Source organism: Aquarana catesbeiana, linkage group LG04 (genome assembly GCF_042186555.1).
Source record: "Aquarana catesbeiana isolate 2022-GZ linkage group LG04, ASM4218655v1, whole genome shotgun sequence".
NCBI lineage: Eukaryota > Metazoa > Chordata > Amphibia > Anura > Ranidae > Aquarana > Aquarana catesbeiana.
In genome coordinates this window covers 494,651,430-494,664,596 of record NC_133327.1, presented here as the reverse complement: position 1 = coordinate 494,664,596, position 13,167 = coordinate 494,651,430, and the positions used below count along the sequence as shown (strand labels likewise).

Below are 13,167 nucleotides of genomic sequence, written 5' to 3'. Positions count from 1 at the left end.
GGGTCAACTCCCCAGAGAGCCCCCCCATACATCAGGGTCTCAGAGAGCCCCCCCATAGATCTGGGTCCCCAGAGAGACCCCCCCATAGATCTGGGTCCCCAGAGAGCCCCCCCATACATCAGGGTCCCCAGAGAGCCCCCCCTACATCAGGGTCCCCAGAGAGCCCCCCCTACATCAGGGTCCCCAGAGAGCCCCCCCATACATCAGGGTCCCCAGAGAGCCCCCCCATACATCAGGGTCCCCAGAGAGCCCCCCATACATCAGGGTCCCCAGAGAGCCCCCCATACATCAGGGTCCCAGAGAGCCCCTCCATACATCTGGGTCCCCAGAGAGCCCCCTATACATCTGGGTCCCCAAAGAGCCCCCCCATAGATCTGGGTTCCTAGAGAGCCCCCCCATACATCAGAGTCCCCAGAGAGCCCCCCCATACATCAGGGTCCCCAGAGAGCCCCCCCATACATCAGGGTCCCCAGAGAGCCTCCTCCTTACATCAGGTCCCCAGAGAGCCCCCCCATACATCAGGGTCACCAGAGAGCCCCCAACCCCCCCTTACATCAGGGTCCCCAGAGAGCCCCCCATACATCAGGGTCCCCAGAGAGCCCCCCATACATCAGGGTGCCCAGAGAGCCTCCCCCCATACATCAGGGTCCCCAGAGAGCCTCCCCCCATACATCAGGGTCCCCAGAGAGCCTCCCCCCATACATCAGGGTCCCCAGAGAGCCTACCTCCATACATCAGGGTGCCCAGAGAGCCTCCTCCTTACATCAGGGTCCCCAGAGAGCCTCCTCCTTACATCAGGGTCCCCAGAGAGCCTCCTCCTTACATCAGGGTCCCCAGAGAGCCCTTCTATACATTAGGGTCCCCAGAGAGCCCCCCCCCCATACATCAGGGTGCTCAGAGAGCCCTTCTATACATCAGGGTCCCCAGAGAGCCCCCCCCATACATCAGGGTGCTTAGAGAGGCCCCCCCCATACATCAGGGTGCCCAGAGAGCCCCCCCTTACATCAGGGTGCCCAGAGAGCCCCCCCTATACATCAGGGTTCCCAGAGAGCCCCCCCATACATCAGGGTCCCCAGAGAACCCCCTCCTTACATCAGGGTCCCCAAAGAGCCCCCAACCCCCCTTACATCAGGTTTCCCAGAGAGCCCCCCTTACATCAGGGTCCCCAGAGAGCCCCCCCCTTACATCAGGGTCCCCAGAGAGCCCCTCCCCCTTACATCAGGGTCCCCAGAGAGCCCCCCCTTACATCAGGGTCCCCAGAGAGCCCCCTCCTTACATCAGGGTCCCCAGAGAGCCCCCTCCTTACATCAGGGTCCCCAGAGAGCCCTCAACCCACCCTTACATCAGGGTCCCCAGAGAGCCTCCCCATACATCAAGGTCCCCAGAGAGCCCCCCCATTCATCAGGGTCCCCAGAGAGCCCCCCATACATCAGGGTCCCCAGAGAGCCCACCATACATCAGGGTCCCCAGAGAGCCCCCCATACATCAGGGTCCCAGAGAGCCCCCCCATACATCTGGGTCCCCAGAGAGCCCCCCATATATCTGGGTCCCCAGAGAGCCCCCCATACATCTGGGTCCCCAAAGAGCCCTCCCATAGATCTGGGTTCCCAGAGAGCCCCCCCATAGATCTGGGTCCCTAGAGAGCCCCCCCATACATCAGAGTCCCCAGAGAGCCCCCCCATACATCAGGGTCCCCAGAGAGCCCCCCCATACATCAGGGTCCCCAGAGAGCCCCCCCCATACATCAGGGTCCCCAGAGAGCCCCTCCATACATCAGGGTCCCCAGAGAGCCTCCTCCTTACATCAGGGTCCCCAGAGAGCCCCCCCCTTACATCAGGGTCCCCAGAGAGCCCCGCCTTACATCAGGGTCCCCAGAGAGCCCAGCCTTACATCAAGGTTTTCAGAGAGCCCCACATACATCAGGGTCAATTCCCCAGAGAGCCCCCCCATACATCAGGGTCTCAGAGAGCCCCCCCATAGATCTGGGTCCCCAGAGAGACCCCCCCATAGATCTGGGTCCCCAGAGAGCCCCCCCATACATCAGGGTCCCCAGAGAGCCCCCCCTACATCAGGGTCCCCAGAGAGCCCCCCCTACATCAGGGTCCCCAGAGAGCCCCCCCATACATCAGGGTCCCCAGAGAGCCCCCCCATACATCAGGGTCCCCAGAGAGCCCCCCATACATCAGGGTCCCCAGAGAGCCCCCCATACATCAGGGTCCCAGAGAGCCCCTCCATACATCTGGGTCCCCAGAGAGCCCCCTATACATCTGGGTCCCCAAAGAGCCCCCCCATAGATCTGGGTTCCTAGAGAGCCCCCCCATACATCAGAGTCCCCAGAGAGCCCCCCCATACATCAGGGTCCCCAGAGAGCCCCCCCATACATCAGGGTCCCCAGAGAGCCTCCTCCTTACATCAGGTCCCCAGAGAGCCCCCCCATACATCAGGGTCACCAGAGAGCCCCCAACCCCCCCTTACATCAGGGTCCCCAGAGAGCCCCCCATACATCAGGGTCCCCAGAGAGCCCCCCATACATCAGGGTGCCCAGAGAGCCTCCCCCCATACATCAGGGTCCCCAGAGAGCCTCCCCCCATACATCAGGGTCCCCAGAGAGCCTCCCCCCATACATCAGGGTCCCCAGAGAGCCTACCTCCATACATCAGGGTGCCCAGAGAGCCTCCTCCTTACATCAGGGTCCCCAGAGAGCCTCCTCCTTACATCAGGGTCCCCAGAGAGCCTCCTCCTTACATCAGGGTCCCCAGAGAGCCCTTCTATACATTAGGGTCCCCAGAGAGCCCCCCCCCCCATACATCAGGGTGCTCAGAGAGCCCTTCTATACATCAGGGTCCCCAGAGAGCCCCCCCATACATCAGGGTGCTTAGAGAGGCCCCCCCCATACATCAGGGTGCCCAGAGAGCCCCCCCTTACATCAGGGTGCCCAGAGAGCCCCCCCTATACATCAGGGTTCCCAGAGAGCCCCCCCATACATCAGGGTCCCCAGAGAGCCCCCCCCATACATCAGGGTCCCCAGAGAGCCCCCCATACATCAGGGTCCCCAGAGAGCCCCCCATACATCAGGGTGCCCAGAGAGCCTCCCCCCATACATCAGGGTCCCCAGAGAGCCTCCCCCCATACATCAGGGTCCCCAGAGAGCCTCCCCCCATACATCAGGGTCCCCAGAGAGCCTACCTCCATACATCAGGGTGCCCAGAGAGCCTCCTCCTTACATCAGGGTCCCCAGAGAGCCTCCTCCTTACATCAGGGTCCCCAGAGAGCCTCCTCCTTACATCAGGGTCCCCAGAGAGCCCTTCTATACATTAGGGTCCCCAGAGAGCCCCCCCCCCATACATCAGGGTGCTCAGAGAGCCCTTCTATACATCAGGGTCCCCAGAGAGCCCCCCCCATACATCAGGGTGCTTAGAGAGGCCCCCCCATACATCAGGGTGCCCAGAGAGCCCCCCCTTACATCAGGGTGCCCAGAGAGCCCCCCCTATACATCAGGGTTCCCAGAGAGCCCCCCCATACATCAGGGTCCCCAGAGAGCCCCCCCCATACATCAGGGTCCCCAGAGAGCCCCCCCATACATCAGGGTCCCCAGAGAGCCCCCAACCCCCCCCTTACATCAGGGTCCCCAGAGAGCCCCCCCATACATCAGGGTGCCCAGAGAGCCTCCCCCATACATCAGGGTCCCCAGAGAGCCTCCCCCATACATCAGAGTCCCCAGAGAGCCTCCCCCCATACATCAGGGTGCCCAGAGAGCCCCCCCCATACATCAGGGTCCCCAGAGAGCCCCCCCCCATACACCAGGGTTCCCAGAGAGCCTCCCCCCATACATCAGGGTTCCCAGACTTAGCCCCCCCCCCCCCAGAGGTTCCCCTGTACCTGGCTGTGCACCTCCAACCCCCAGCACAGGGGGAGGTGGGAGGTGACGATCAGCAGCTCTATGATGCCTGTGGACCGAAAGATCTCACTGGGGCTTGTAGTTCTCTTCCCGATTCTGTACAGTGGAGAGGGGAGGGGCCTCTGACCGGGCAGCAGTCAGCAACAGTGTACAAACAGAGCAAGTCACTTGTACACTGAAGAGTGAAACTTATAGCTGCCCGGGTCAGAGGCCCCTCCCCTCTCCACTGTATACACTCTGAAGGAGAAATATAAGCCCCAGGGAGATGCTGTGAGCACCATAGAGCTGCCAATCGCCGCCTCCCACTCCCCCCACTGCATCCCAAACTGAAAGCCAGAGGTGCAGGGAGGAGCTGCTGTGTCTTGGGCCCCCCCACAGCAGCAGAACGGCTCCGCCACAGCACTGCCAGCAACATACCCCTAGATTTGACGAGCATCTCTTAGGAGCTTCTCATGGGCCCCCTACTGGCCGCGGGCCCTCGGTCGGCGTCCGAATGGTCAGTCCGCCCCTGGCTAAGGCCAAAGGCAGTATACAGGTAAAAACCCTGTAGATGTATAAACCTAAGACCAAATAGTGGTCTTGTACCCCTGGGCCACCGACATCCGATGATGGATGGCCCAAGATACTCCCAGACCTAGTAGAGAATCTCTCCCCAGGAAAAAATTTGTTTTTTGCCACTTAAACCACAGGCATCATTGATAAACTGGTAGATCCATTGCTAAATATCCGACCTGGATGCCACCTGCCCTTCCTGGGCTTTCCTGGCAGCACAACCAGGATCACCATGAAGACACTGGCAAAAAACAGAGGTACTTCCTGTATGGGAGGGGTTTTTATGGAGCAAACTTTCTGTCTACTGGTTGTCAGTGTCCAATCACTTATAGGTGGCGTATAACCCAGATAGTCATTATTATGGTGCTCTGTGTCCCGTGATGTATGAAAAAGAAAGTGCAGATGTGGTTAGTTAGTTAGATGTGGTGGCTGCATTACTTTTCTTTTTTTAGGCTTTTTCCTTCCTGTATTGGAGTGCCTGCAATCTGGATAAAGGAGCAACAGAAACACCTTAAGACAGTAGCATTGTTAATCTGGGGGGAGGAGAGTGTTATACCGCGTGTACACGAGCTATTCGACCGGACTGGTCCGACGGATCGAGTCCGGGGGACAATTCGACCGTGTGTGGGCTTGATCGGACCTGCAGCGGACTTTTTTGGTCGAAAATCTGACGGACTTTAGATTTGGAACAAGTTTCAAATTTTTACGCTGGAACTCTGCCGGACCCAGTTCCTATCGAAAAGCTCGTCTGTATGCTAGTCCGACGGATGAAAACCGACGCTAGGGCAGCTAGTGGCTACTGGCTATCAACTTCCCTATTTTAGCCCGGTCGTACCTCATCACGTACGAATCTGTTGGGCTTTGGTGTGATCGTGTGTAGGCAAGTCCGTTTGGAAAGTCCGTTGGAAGTCCGCCGGAAGTCCGTCAGATAGACCGTCGGACCAGTCCGGTCGAAAAGTCCACTCGTGTATACGCGGCATTAGATGTACTAGCAGATTTAGATGCACAAACACAAACAAGTTAGCTCTGTGACATTCTCCCCAGGGACAAGAAAAAGCTGCAGTATTTGGTGCCTAGAGCTCTTGTTTTATGAGCAAGTCTACCAAGAGAGTCATTTTCTGGGAGCCAGTGACTCTTGCAAACATCAGACAGAAATTATTTTGCAAGTGATGTGAATGTTGCACTGAACAAAAGACCAAATGGACTACGCTTAAGTAGTTTTTCACTTTTGAACCCCCTTTTTTTTTTATTGTTGATTAAGTGATTGTAACCCCAAAAAACCAAAAAATCCTGATCCTTTACAGTATGATACACAGCACAGTGCCTGTACTGTGTCATTTGTCCCTCCCTAAGCCTTAAAAAAACCTGCTTGATCCTGCCAGTTTCTGTGTCGTCCTTGGGAGCCCTGATTACTGTGGTCAGTTTACATGCCTCCCTCATCCACTGCTCTGCTCTCTCCCCTTCCACCACCCCCCCCTCCTCCTCTCCCCACCTGTCAGCTCGGCCGCTGCCCCCGGCCGCTATAGCTGTTGAAATTACTTGTGATAAATGGTGTAATCCCCTCTCTTACATTCTGACCAAATGTGCTGCATGTGTGTTTTTTTACAAATGATTAATCGAAATACCTTATTTACAGTGGCGTGGGCTGCTCACTTGACCTCCTGCTGCTCTGCTCCTGGCTGTCAGTGGGGAAACACAGCCCCTCCCACTGCAGTTCTCGGATCATGGAGGGAGAGCGCTGGCAGGTCACGTGAGCGCCCTGCTGCGCTGTAAATAAAGGTATTTCGATTAATCATTTAAAAAAAACACACATACAGCACATGTGATTATAATGTAAGGGAGGGGGGGGGGTTACACCATTTAACATAGATGCTTAACAACCCCTTTAAGTCTGTTTTGTAATATACTTTTTGCAAATATTTCTTGTTCTGTTTTTCTTTTCATTAACACAATGTTAAAAAATTGTCAAGCTGAATATCTGAGAGCGTAATCAAGACACCAATAATTATAAGTATCATGCTACCTGTGCCACTACTTACGATACTTTGTTTCATTTGCCCACAGAATAATGGATAAAACCTGGTTGTTACTATATTTATTATTCAGTTTACTTGCAAACAGTCACCTTGAGTGTAATAAATTAAAGTTTAGTTTCAGGAAGCATTTGCTATTCAGAAATGAAGACAAATACACTCATCACTTAACAAAGAGTCTACAAAAGCCAGTCAGTTGTAACTAGACTTCTGTAACTAATTTCTACCTGGCTCGTCACATAATCATCTTTTTCCTCTAAGATTATCGTATATCACCTTTATAAATCTGTCACAAGCAATAGTGCGTGTGTGTGTTATTTATATGCTTATACACCCTTGTTTTAAACACTATACATAACCACCCTGTTGAATCACTCAACAACAAACCTGAGAACAGGAAAGTTGTATGACACTCATATACAAAGTTATCCTAATGCCCCAAACCTTAAAGGAGTGAAAATTTAAACTTTTCAAATGTACCTCCACTTTCTGCCAAGGTGATCTAATGGTCACCAAAACAATCAGGTAAAGCTCCAGAGCAAGAACACAGATGGTAATAAGAACCTCAAAGAGGTTCGAACCCTTACAATTTTATCCAGAACTCGAAAAAAGTGTTAGCTTTAGATACACCTAGCTATACAGTATATACCAAAAACTAAAATATCCATTTTGGGAGGAATGACCGTTTAAGTGCTGTACTTTCTAGAGGTCTTCAAAGAAAACAAAATATTCAGATATTGTGTTGATTTCCATATTTATCTCTGGTGGTACTTTTTTCCTCTTACCTGCCTGAGGGTACTCTAGAATAGATGCTAAAGTGCTGCGAATCAGATCAGTCCACTTTTTCTGAGTTTTTTCTGTCTTTGCTGATGGTGAAGTAATAACCGTCTTTATTGCTTGTAGGCAAGTGCTGACAGGTAGAGGGACCTGATTATCTGAAGCTTTAATTGCCGTCTCTTTTAGAATTTTTGTCATTAGGTAAAGAATAGTAGGCAATATTGTCATACAACCTGCAAAGGAGAAGAAAGTGAAAGATAATACTTTTAATAATATAATTGTTTTCCAAAGATAATAACTTGTTTACATTGGCTCTAAAGCTGGCTATACATAGCTGATGACCCTATCCATGCAATAGAGGTGGATGGGGAAATCTGTGTTACTGTATTTTGACAATGTCACTGTCAGAAAACACAGATCATCGCTGCAGCTAATTGGCTACATGTGCTGACTTAGTGGAAATTTTCCAACAAGCCTGTTATTTGCAAAATAGTCTGCCATAAGACTTTGATATGCAAACTGAAAGAAAACACGGGGGGCGTGGCCTGACAAGGCATGTGAGCGGACCTGCTGCACGGAGCTCCCGCTCATGATCCTGCATTTCATCCTTTCCTCGCCATAGATTTTGCCCGTTTTTGCCTAACAACGCTGCCTGTTACCTCCTGGAAGTGTCCGGTACCACTGGCCGTTGGATCCGAGCAGATGATGACCCGGGGGAATCGAGCGGAGGCAGTGGCCTTGGAGCCCCAAGCTGGCCAAGATGGCCCCGGACAGTCTCAGCCTCCTAAACCACAGCGCGGCCTGGAGAAAAACGCTGAGCAGGAGGGTAAGTCACACAAGCCTCTGAAATCCAAAGAGCAACCCAGGGACATGCTATATTACACTCAAAAGCTGGCTGGGCGCTCTGACTCCCCCCCCTGTTTCACATCAGCCCTTATGCTCCTCTGAGCTGGAGAGCAGGGAGGACACAAGCATGCTGGATGACACAGTGCCATTAGACATGCAGAATGATCTCATGTCTGACCCATCTGACTCCCCTTCTGAGGATAGTGTTCAGCCCTCTCTGAGTGAGATCCTGCATGCTGTGCATAAGTGTACTGCCTCTGTGGAAGAGTTAAAGGAGAAATTTGGAGGGCTGAGGGAAACAGTATCTCTTATGCGTCAAGATCTTCAAAAGATCAGGGAGAGAAGGGTGAGCGATGTGGAGGACCAGTTGCCCCCCTTCACAGGGATGTCAGAATGGCTGCTCAAAACGCCTTCCAAGCTCTCAGTAAAACAGACGACATCGAGAACCGCCTGAGACGCAACAATGTGCGTATAGTGGGGCTCCCTGAAAAGGTGGAAGGTCGGGATCCTACAACATTTATTGAAGGATGGTTGCAAGAAGTTTTTGGCAAAGAAGCTTTTTCCCCCATTTACACTGTGGAAAGGGCACACAGAGTGCCCCCGCGACCCCTTCCGCCTGGCAACCCCCCACGATCGATACTGGCCAGACTCCTGAATTATAAGGATAGGGAGGTGGTGCTACGTCTGGTTAGAGAAAAGGGCACTGTCACACATAATGGAGCCAAAATCTCATTTTACCTGGACTTCTCCGCGGAAGTGCAACGCAGGCGATCGAAATTTGCTGATGTCAAGAAAAGGCTACAAAGGCTGCAATTAACATATGCAATGATGTTTCCAGCAAAGCTTAGGGTGACAGGCGGAGGACAACACCAATTCTTTGAAAATGTACAAGACGCAGCGGCCTGGCTTGATCGCAATGAACAGGATCTCCGTCGCCAAGGCCGAGAAAATGGAGCAGGATAGACCCTGTATGGCAGTTGATATAATGGAAAGTATAGGGCACTAAGTTCCCTTTTTTTCTTTTTGTTCACCATTCTGAAGAAGAACTTTACATGTTAATCGCACAGCGAGTGATAGATATCTTTGTTATTTTTTCTCATTGTCCGCTATTTTCACCACTAGCAACGGCCCACACGGGTGATGTTACCATGTCGGGTGCATGTACGCTATGTGAAGGCATGGGTTATATGGCTACTGTTTCAATGCCCAGTTGGCATAAAAGGACAGAATGGATCGCATACCCTACAGCCTCCGAATGGTTCTGGCTATGTGCGTTTAATCATGGCTAGATCCAAGGCCTTCACTTCTTTCAGTTTATGTTTTGTTTTCTACTGCTTTGCCGCGCAGTGGCGTGAGACTTTTCATTTTTTTACGAACACTGTGTTTCCAATGCGCAGCCCCCATGCAGGGCAATTACTTTTTGATGCAATATGATTCACTACACTTGAGCTGTTGTACAGTCCAAGTCAACCTGTTCTTTAAGAATCAGATGGCTCGCAAAGGGTTCCTTTTTCAATATATTTCTAATTGTTTGCAATGTTGTCCACACCTATAGTATTGTGGAATGTCCTGGGAGTGAATGACCCCCTGAAGAGGACCATGATCTCCTCATGTCTGCACAAATTCCACCCCGCCATCATTGGCCTTCAGGAGACTCATCTCCTGGGAGACAATGTGGGGTGCCTGCAATACGTCTGAGTTGGCAAGTCATATCACTCCACTCACTCTGCGTATTCACGTGGAGTGAGAGTATTGATACACAAAGCATTGGTATACCAGGATGGTGGATGTTTCTGGTAGATTTGTCTTTATTTACTGTAAATTATATACTTTAACACTGCTGCTAGCTTTTATATAAATCCCACCCCTTGTTCTCACGGGATGTGTTACAGTTGTTGCTGACGTACCTGGCAGGTAAGCCTGATGTCCCAGTATTGATTTTGGGGGATTTCAATTGCTATCTAGACCCTAAATTGGATAGACATCCCCCAGTTTCCCCCCCTAGGGGCAACAGGGGTACTGCGTTGAGCCGCTTACTGGCGGAGGTGGGCTGGACAGACATATGGCGCTTACGTAAACTGGGCACAAAACAGTTTTCATGTTTTTACAAAACCCGTGGATCACTGTCACGTATTAACCTTAGTATAGGTACGCCCAATATAGTGGACAACACTTCCAGGGTGGAGTATTTTCCCGTGGAGTGTCTGATCACTCACCGGTGGTTCTCTGGTTGACTACTCAACCCCCCACCTCGCTACCCAAGGCACCTTGGAAACTTAATGCATTCTGGCTCAAATTGTTCACTTCCCCTGAGCGCATAGCAACCCAAATTGATCGATTTTTTCAATCACACAGTCACTGTACGGATAAAATCCAAAAATGGGAGACTTTTAGCATATCTCAGGAGGGTGTTTATTGCAGAGATAGTTACAGTTAAAAGAAACTCCTCAGCTCTACTGGAACAGGTGGGGGACCAGGTGCGTCAGCTGGAATTGTCTTATGTCATGGATCCTACAGATTCTGCAAGGGAGGCATGGATTTCGGCCCAGGATTCTCTGGACTGCTTGAGATCCTCCGCTGCAGAACGCAAGCGGTTTTTCACCAAGCTGGCATTTTATGAGGAAGGGGAGAAAACAGGACGCCTACTGGCAAAAATAGCTAGGTCACAACAACAATCCCTGGCAGTTGGAGCGATCCGTGCTGCCAGTGGCAGGGTGGTTAATGACCCAGAACACATTATATCCGAGTTGGCATCCTTCTACAAAGACCTCTACGGGGCGAGGGATGGCTACTCGGATACTGATCTTGAAACCTATCTGTCGGGGATTGAGTTGCCCTCTCTGTCGGAAGAAGCCAGGCAGCAGCTAGAGGCCCCTCTGACCCTGGAGGAGTTACAAAGTGCGGCATTCTTCTTTCCCGCGTGTAAAGCGCCGGGGGAGGATGGCATCCCCATCGAGGTCCTTACTCGATATGGTGAACAGATAATGCCACACTTACTAGAAGTACTTAATAACGTCTACCGCCCTCAATGACTAGAGCTAATATAATTCTGTTGTTGAAACCCGGGAAGGATCCGGTTGACCCAGGTTCCTATAGGCCTATATCTCTTCTTCAGAGTGATGTTAAAATCCTGGCTAAGGTCTTGGCGCTACGGGTCAACCGGGTCATAGCTTCTATAATACACCCTGACCAGGCAGGCTTTATGCTGCAAAAATCCACAGCCACTAATCTAATGCCGCGTACACACGAGCGGACTTTACGGCGGACTTTGCCCGGCGGACTGGATTTCGTCGGACAATTCGATGTGTGTGGGCTCCAGCGGACTTTGTTTTCTCAAAAGTTGGACGGACTTAGATTTTAAACTTGTTTAAAATTTATCCGTTGAAATCGAGTCCGGTCGAAAAGTCCGCTCGTCTGTATGCTAGTTCGACGGACAAAAAGGCACGCTAGGGCAGCTATTGGCTACTGGCTATGAACTTCCTTGTTTTAGTCCGGTCGTACGTCATCACGTACGAATTCGACGGACTTTGGTGGATTGTGTGTAGGCAAGTCCGTTCATTCACAAAGTCCGTCGGAAAGTACGTCGAAAAATCCGCCGGGCAAAGTCCGCCGTAAAGTCCGACCGTGTGTACGCGGCATTAGGCTCCTGTTCTTAAACATGCAGCTGCAGGCAGACAACGGGGGAAACAGGGCTCTGTTGTCCCTAGACGCCAATAAGGCATTTGACAGTGTTAGCTGGCGATACCTATGGGCGGTGCTGTCCAGGTTTGGGTTTGGGGACCGATTCATTGCCTGGGTTAATCTGTTATATGCCTCCCCGCAGGCGACTATCCGGATGTCCGGCAGGATGTCTCATGTGTTCGCTTTGGACAGGGGAACAAGACAGGGCTGTCCCCCTGCTCTTTGCCATCGCTATTGAGCCACTAGCGACGGTGGTAAGGGCAAGTCAGGGGATTAAAGGATTCATGACCTTCATGAGAAGATTATGTTATATGCCGACGGCATGATGCTTTTCCTGGGGGACACCACCTCCTCTTTGGCTGAGGTGATCACCATTATTTCCGGATTCGGGCACTTTTCTGGCCTGACGATCAATTGGTCTAAGTCGGCCCTGATGGTGCTAGATGGGGAACAAACAGTGGATCTACCAGATTCCTGCCCGATCCCGGTGGTGACCTCATTCAAATACCTGGGAATACAAATATCACCTGAACTTGCGGACTATTGCCACTTAAATATACACCCCTTACTGTCTAGATTTAGAGACAAAATAAACACTTGGAATAATCTTAAACTTTTCACTGAAAGGAAAATTTAATAAAAATGATACTGATGCCACAGCTACTATACTTCCTACACAACTCACCAGTTGTGATTCATCTGAAAATCTTTAGGGTGGTCAACACGCTCTTTAGACGTCTACTGTGGAACACAGGCCCCCCCAGAATTAAATTAGAACAGCTGCAGAACCCTAAAGACAGTGGAGAACTGGCAGTGCCCAACCCTTGGCTGTACTATATCGCGGCCCAAATGCAGCACCTGATTGGTTCCATGGCCTAGGATCCAGCCAGCTCGTCGGCGCGGCTGTTGCTGATTGGATCTGGAGCGGAGACTATTCCGATGGGTCTGGAGGCTCAGGTGTTTCACAAGTCTAACAAACTGACAACCACCTTCACTTTAATCCAGAAAATTTGGAATAAGGGTAGATAAGTACAAGAGGTGACTGGATTCACAGAATATAGTCCGATATGGGGGAATTTCTCTTATGTCGAACTAGCAAAACTTAAACAGGGACCCAGATGGCGCCGAGTGACTTTATTATCGCACATATTCCAGAACGGCAAGTTACTGTCATTCCCTGAATTGCAAGCCAGGTTTAAGCTACCTCCTAGTATGTACTACCCTTATCTCCAGCCCTGACAATCTGTGGGGGCGCAGGGAAGCGCTATCCAATGGACTATGTCGAGCACCCCCATCTTTCATTTATTGCAGACCAGCGCAGAAACTAAAGGGATTATCTCACATTGCTATCAGATGCTATTGATACATCATTTGAAAGCT

General features: G+C 51.4%; 1 protein-coding gene across 2 annotated transcripts in view; it reads right to left on the bottom strand.

Annotated features, from left to right (window-relative positions):
• Positions 1-13,167, bottom strand: part of HEATR5B (HEAT repeat containing 5B) — a 180,405-nt gene that overhangs the window by 19,562 nt on the left and 147,676 nt on the right. For both annotated transcript variants that reach the window (XM_073627699.1, XM_073627701.1), the window contains exon 33: positions 7,269-7,493. In XM_073627699.1, the coding sequence (XP_073483800.1) occupies positions 7,269-7,493 (225 nt within the window). The remainder of the gene's footprint in view (positions 1-7,268; positions 7,494-13,167) is intronic.